General features: G+C 43.6%; 1 protein-coding gene across 12 annotated transcripts in view; it reads right to left on the bottom strand.

Moving 5' to 3' along the window:
- Window positions 1-2,365: 2,365 nt before the first annotated feature.
- Ccdc163 (coiled-coil domain containing 163) overlaps window positions 2,366-6,828 on the bottom strand; it is a 5,892-nt gene continuing 1,429 nt past the window's right edge. For 5 of the 12 annotated variants that reach the window (XM_031378300.1, XM_031378304.1, XM_031378305.1 and 2 more), the window contains 6 exons: window positions 6,429-6,612; window positions 5,762-5,832; window positions 4,932-4,999; window positions 4,529-4,632; window positions 3,128-3,261; window positions 2,366-2,626 (listed from right to left, as the gene is read on the bottom strand). In XM_031378300.1, the coding sequence (XP_031234160.1) occupies window positions 2,508-2,626; window positions 3,128-3,261; window positions 4,529-4,632; window positions 4,932-4,999; window positions 5,762-5,832; window positions 6,429-6,612 (680 nt within the window). In that variant the 3' untranslated portion in view covers window positions 2,366-2,507. The remainder of the gene's footprint in view (window positions 2,627-3,127; window positions 3,262-4,528; window positions 4,633-4,931; window positions 5,000-5,761; window positions 5,833-6,428; window positions 6,613-6,828) is intronic. The other 7 variants (XM_031378301.1, XM_031378306.1, XM_031378307.1 and 4 more) reach the window with 5 other exon arrangements.

Here is a 6,828-nt window from a genome sequence, read left to right as displayed (position 1 = left end):
GCTGAGCAAGCCAGTAAGCTGCCTTCCTCCATGTCAGTTCCTGCCTCCAGGTCCTTGTCCTTGTTGTTGTTGTTGTTGTTTGTTTTTTCTGTATAGCCCTGGCTATCCTGGAATTCACACTGTAGACCAGGCTGGCCTCGAACTCAGAGATCTGCCTGCCTCTGCCTCCCAAGTGCTAGGATTAAAGGCATGCACCACCACTGCCCAGCCAGGTCCGTCTTGACTTCTCTTCAGGATTGAATGATGGATTATAAACTGTAAAATACACCTTTTCCTCCTCCAGTTGTTTTTTGTGTCTTGTCATAGCAATAGAAAAGTAAGTTAAGGACCAAAACACTAGCCGTAAGACATAATTTGTTTTGTTATTATTGTTGGTTTTGAGACAGGGACGTCTTATGTAGCCCAAGCTGGCCTCAAACTCCAGATCCTTGGGCTGGAGAGATGGCTCAGCAGTTAAGAGCACTGACTGCTCTTTCAGAGGTCCTGAGTTCAATTCCTAGCAAACACATGGTGGCTCACAACCATCTGTAATGGGATCTGATGCCCTCTTCTGGTGTGTCTGAAGACAGCTACAGTGTATTCATATAAAATAAATAAACAAAACAAAAAAGCCCTCCAGTTCCTTTTTTCTCTACTTCCCTAGTACTAGGATTACAGGTATATGCCACAACCTTTATTTATTTATAATTACTTCTGATAATTGTGCAAAATATGTATAAGGTATTTTTAAAAATGAAATTGAATAAAAATGGACCAGGGGTATAAACAAAACACTTGGTTAGCATTTAATGAGGCCCTGGGTGCAACAATCCCTGCCACTACAAGGAAAAGAAAGATAGATGGCAGCAAGCAAACCAGCTAGTAAACTAGTTGGTTATGGCAGCACATACCTGTAAGTTGAGAATTCAGGTTTTAGCAAGAGGATCACTGTGGTGGTTTGAATGAGCAGGGCCCCCACAGGCTCATGTGTTGAAAGCTCAAGGTCACTGTGGTGGTTTGAATGAGCAGGGCCCCCACAGGCTTTTATGTTGAAGACTGGTTCTCAAACTGTGGGCCCTCCTTCAGAAAGATTAGGAAGTACAGTCTTGTTGGAGGTGTCATTGGGTCATTAAAGCTTCAAAAGAACTGCCAGTGCCTGTGTACTCTCTGCTTCCTGTGATGGGATGGGATGCTGACATGTACCTTACCATGATGGTGCTAGGCTCCGCCGACCTCTGTGAAACTGTAAGCCCCAAGTAAACTCTTGCTTCTATGAGATACCTTGGTAACGGCATTTTATCACAGTATTAGGAAAGTAATTAAGACAGTCAACCTCACTCACAGCCAATCTGTGTGACATAAGATTCTCCCTCAAGGGGCTGGAGAGATGGCTCAGCACTTAGAGCACTGACTGCTCTTTCAGAGGTCCTGAGTTCAATTCCCAGAACCACATGGTAGCTTACAACCACCTGTAATGGGATCTGATGCCCTCTTCTGGTGTATCTGAAGACAGGTATGGTGTACTCCTATAAATAAAATAAATCTCTTAAAAAAAAAAAATTCTGCCTCAAAAAATTACAAAGGAGGCTGATGAGATGGCCCACTGGCTAGGGGCACTTGCTACTCTTTGATGGCCAGCATCTATATGGCATCTCACAACTGTGTGTAACTCCAATTCGAGAGGATCTCATACCCTCTTCTGGCCCCTCAGGACACTACACACAAGTGGTACATACACCGACATACATGCAGGCAGAATACTCATACATATAAAATAATAAAATAATAAAATAATGTTTAAAAATAAAAATAGTATAATTTGAATCATGGAACTCTTTATTTCCTCATGAAGGTTATAGAAAAAAAATACCTTTTGGCTTGGGTGTAGCAGTGTACACCTTTGATCCCAGGACCAGGGAGGCAGAGGCAGGAGAACCTCACCTCTAAGAGTTCAAGGAGAGCCTGTTTCCAGGACAGCTAGGGCTACAGAAAGAGACCCTTTCCCAAAACAAGTAAATAAAGATTTTGGTTTTGTTGGCTTTTGTTTGCTTGTTTCAGAGAAACAGAACTGTGAACATATAGACTGGGCTACTGAGGGTGAAGAGCTATGGAGAGGCTGGGGGAAGCCTCAGTAAGCAGTGTGACTGACTGGATCTAGTGCCCACACTGTAATCTCTCCAATACCATCTCAGCCCAACATCCTAACCCACTCTACTCAATCAGGAGAAATAATTTCTTTCCACATTCACTGGAGCCCAGTCAAAGGCGTAGTTATGAATGTCAGATTTCAGAGGCAGAGGTCACAGGAACCAGGTAAGTAACAAGAAGGAAATGTATGGCCCAGCATATCCCATGTGGGTGAAGATTTATAGAGAAACACATCACAGAGAATGAAGCCACTTTATTTTGAATTAGCTGGGGAGCAGGACTGGCTCTACATTGAGATGCCTCTGTAAAGAGGACATCTACCAGAGAGGATGAGAAGGCTGCCTGGGATAGGAGCTGCACCTCATTTTTCTCACAAGTTCTTACAGGTCACTCTGGAAGATCTCGGGGCCCTGAAGGAACAGGTCCTCTTGCCTAAGACTCCGGGCATGGAACTGAGAGCTGACGGATTCCAGGTTAGAAAGGGAGTTGTTCTGGAGTTCTAAGATGAAGGAAAAGAAAATTAAAAAACAAAACAAAACATTAGCAATACCGCCATGCACAGAACTATGCCCTGGACCTCCCTGGAAAGACACACGGGCCCAGCTTTACATGTGCTGACTCTATGGTGATTTCTGTCTGTCTGTCTGTCTGTCCCCAGCTGCAATTAAGTGGTTGAATGAAAATGTGGTGGCCCATGTTTGTAATCCAATCCTAGCACCAGAACTGGAGGCAGGAAGATTTTGAGTTCAAGGCCAGTCTGGGCTACATAGCAAGCCTGAGCTACACAACAAAACCGGGCTCTTGAATAAATATTAAATGATAATTACTTTGGTTTCTCTTCAAATCACATAAATCGTTTGCCTTCAACTAAACAAATATTAAATAATAAGGTATCTTTATTCTCCCTGAAATATAATATAGGTAGATGGATTCAGAAAGAACAGACAATGGCAAACAATTAGACAGCTGCATTCAGGCATCACTCAGAGTCTGTCCTTACCCCTATCCAGTTTCTTTAAAAGTTCCCAGCTACGGCCACAGTCGGGGAGACTGACTTCAGAACTGGATGAAGAAAGAGACATGGCAAAGATGGTGGCCAAAGGCAGCTTAGATTGCTGGGCATGAACAGAGTTCCTAGAGAAAACATTCAGAGGCAGAGATGATAGATCTAGGACACACTTCCAGCATAAAACTGTCTTCTGTTCTGAGGCCAGGATTCCAGCCCAACACCCTCCATTATTGATCAGACATATAAAGATATATCACTGGGGCTGGAGAGATGGCTCAATGGTTAAGAGCACTGACTACTCTTCCAGAGGTCAGGAGCAACCACATGGTGACTTACAACCATTTGTAATGAGATCCGATGCCCTCTTCTGGTGTGTCTGAAGACAGCTACAGTGCACTTATATATCATAAAATAAATAAATCTTTGCAGAGGCAGGCAGATTTCTGAGGCCAGCCTGGTCTACAGAGTGAGTTCCAGGACAGCCAGGGCTACACAGAAAAACCCTGTCCCCCGACCCCCAAAAGAAAGAAAGAAAGAATTCCAATTCTCTATAGCTCAACAACACTAGTTATGGAGCTGGCAAGATGGCTCAGCAGTTAAGAGCACTGACTGCTCTTCCAAAGGTCCTAAGTTCAAATCCCATCAACCACATGATGGCTCACAACCATCTTGTAAGAAGATCTGACACCTTCTTCTGGAGTGTCTGAAGACAGCTACAGTGTACTTATATATAATAAATAAATAAATCTTTAAAAAAACAACAAACAACCCCCCCCAAAAAAACCAACCAAACAAAAAAAAAAGATATACCACAACTCTAAATCAAATGAAGAATGCCTAACACTGGGGCCAGCATGATTGCTCAGCTGATGAACACGCTTGCCACTAAGCTTAACAACTTGAGCTGATCCTCAAAACCCATGTGGTAGAAGGAGAGAACTGAATCCTAATCCTCCGACCTCCACATGCACTTCATACTATGTGTGCCCACAAATATGCAGACTGAATAAAATATAAAAAAATTTTTTTCAGTAATACAAGCGGTCATGATAGCGCACACTTGTTGTTCAGTTGCAGGAAATAAAGACAGCACGCTGGTGAGTTTGAGGCCAATCTGGGCTACCCAGTGGAACCCATCTCAATAAAAATAGATAAATAAAGAACGACTGAGTCTGGTAACATCTGTAACATCTGCGCTTGGGAGGCAGATCAGGAGGATCAGGAGTTCAAGGACAGCATAAGCTAGTCTATCCAAGTTGTTCTTATGAATAAAAACCCAGGTACTCAGACTGATCGCCCCAAACCAATTCTGGTCAAATTTAGGATAGCTGAACTTTGCTTGACCCTATGACACACATTCCCTCTACCAGCACAGTACACACAACTGCTGACCTGAGGAGGTGAGGCTCTTCTTGTTGGGCACCATGGGCCTCTGTCCTGGTAACATCCAAGGTATGAACCTTGCCCATCTGGTCACTCTGTAGGTGTTCTAACGTCTGCCAGACCATGGTGCAGAGGGAGAACTAAATCTCTCTCTTTCCAAGGAAAACTCCTTCCCACAACTCCCCTGCTCAACACATGAGAACCTACGTGTGGGCAAGGACAGTGAGTCTCATGTTTACAGCAAAGAGACTGAGAAAATCTGCTTTGGAGAGATGTGGAATCAGCATGGGAAATAATGAGAGAGAGATGGAGGTGGGAGAAGACATCTAGGTCCTTTCTGTAGAGCAAGATAGACAGAAAGAATGGGGACTCTAGGATGAACTATGTGGAGACTGATCTAACCCAGTCCTACCTTCCAGCTGCGGGCCTGAACCTGGCGCCCCTCGGCTATCTGTTCCAGCAACAGCTCCTGATGTTGGCCTGAAAATGAAGAATATGAGGGGACTATTCTCCAACTTCATTCCTTCACCTCACTGCCTTGTGACCAGATTGGTGGTAGAAAATTAAACACGCTCTGGGCCAGCTACTGGAAAGATTCCAAGCTGATGGAAAAGACTAAATGACATGAGAAATAGAGAGTAAAATAAAATATTTTGCCAAAGGCTACGGGGGTAGCTTGGTGGTAGAGCACACGCTTAGCAAGTAAAAAGTCCCGTGCATTTGATACCCAAAATCACACAATATTTAAATCATAAAATATACAAATAATAGTAATAATGATAATACCAATAATAATTTGCCTAGCCAGAGGTAGTGCCACATGCCTTTATCGCAGCAGTTGGGAGGCAAAGGCAATGAGTCTCTGTGAGTTCAAGATCAGCCTGGCCCACATAGTGAGTCCCAGGGCAGCCAGGGCTATGTAGAGATACTGGGGTCGGGGGAGGGGAATGTTGGAGAGATGGCTCAGCAGTTAAGAAAACTGGCTCTTCTTCCAAAGGACCCTGGTTCAATTCCCAGCATCCACATGGCAGCTGACAACTGTCTGTAACTCTAGTTCCAGGGGATCTGACACCCTCACACAGACACACATGCAAGCAGAGAACAAGAAATAAAAATAAATTTAAAAAATAATATTCCAGACTTTTCAATAGCTCAAATAGTCAGGAGTAAGGTCACTTACTGGAAGAACAAGAAGATATTCCAAAAACAGGGACAAAAAAATACTCTCAGTTTTCTACTCACTCAGCTGGTCTCGAAGCAACTTCAGTTCCTCCCGAAGAATCTCTGACTCTTCCCACAAAAGTTGGTGCCTACTCGAAAAACCAAAAAAAAAAAGTTGGTGCCTACATGAGTGACAGCAGTGTCATTCTAGAATCAAACAACAAACCCAGAATGGCTTTCAGCCCAATGATAAAGGCATCTAGCTAGCATGTACTGGGCCCAGAGTTCACTATCTAACATCACAGAGAAACACTGTGAGGAGGCCAAACACTGTATGCTAAGAGCTCAGAAGCCTCAAAAGATGGAGCCTTGGGCTAGGAAGATGGCTCAGTGGTTATGAGAACATACTGCTCTTAAAGAGAACTTTGATTTCTAGCCTCCACATGATGGCTCAAAATCATCTTTACCTCCAATTCGAGGGGATTCAATAGGCATACATGTGTTGTGCATACATATGTAGGTAAAACATTCATACATGTAAAATACTTTTTTGTGCATCCTTGGTTTTTGGAGAAAAGATCTTCGTATCCCTGGATGGCCTAAAGCTCAACATGTAGAGCAGGCTTGTCTCAAACTCATAGAGACCTTCCATCCTTTGCCTCTTGAGCACTAGAACTAAAACTGTGTGCCACCGGGAAGCACATTTTAAATAAACAAACAAAAGGATGAAGTCTTGCCCATCTCTTACTCATTGTGAAGCTCTTGGTGAAAGCCACTGGTAGTACCGAACTTTCCTGGTCTTGTTTTCATTTGGGTTTGGACTAACTCTTGAACCTGACTCCGAAGGCCCTGCAGTTCTTTTCTCAACCCTTCCAGGCGTTGCTCCAGAAGGGCTCTCCCTTTTGGGCTCCCCTGCAGCAGTTTTAGTGATGCTGTAGTGGGAAAAGTAAAGGTCAGCTGCTCTAACAGAGTCACACAAGAGCCCAAACACCACATATGTAAATTTGTGTGGGGCTGGAAAGCAGTTCACCCACTCACTAAGTGGCTAAGCCTCACACAACCAAAAGCTTTATGTAGATCAGTGGGAGAACACTGTTCATTCTGTATGTACAAAACTCTTGGTTTCCTTTTTTTTTTTTTTTTTTTTT

The sequence above is a fragment of the Mastomys coucha genome, unplaced genomic scaffold, assembly GCF_008632895.1.
Source record: "Mastomys coucha isolate ucsf_1 unplaced genomic scaffold, UCSF_Mcou_1 pScaffold18, whole genome shotgun sequence".
NCBI lineage: Eukaryota > Metazoa > Chordata > Mammalia > Rodentia > Muridae > Mastomys > Mastomys coucha.
This window is presented reverse-complemented; position numbering and strand designations above follow the sequence as displayed.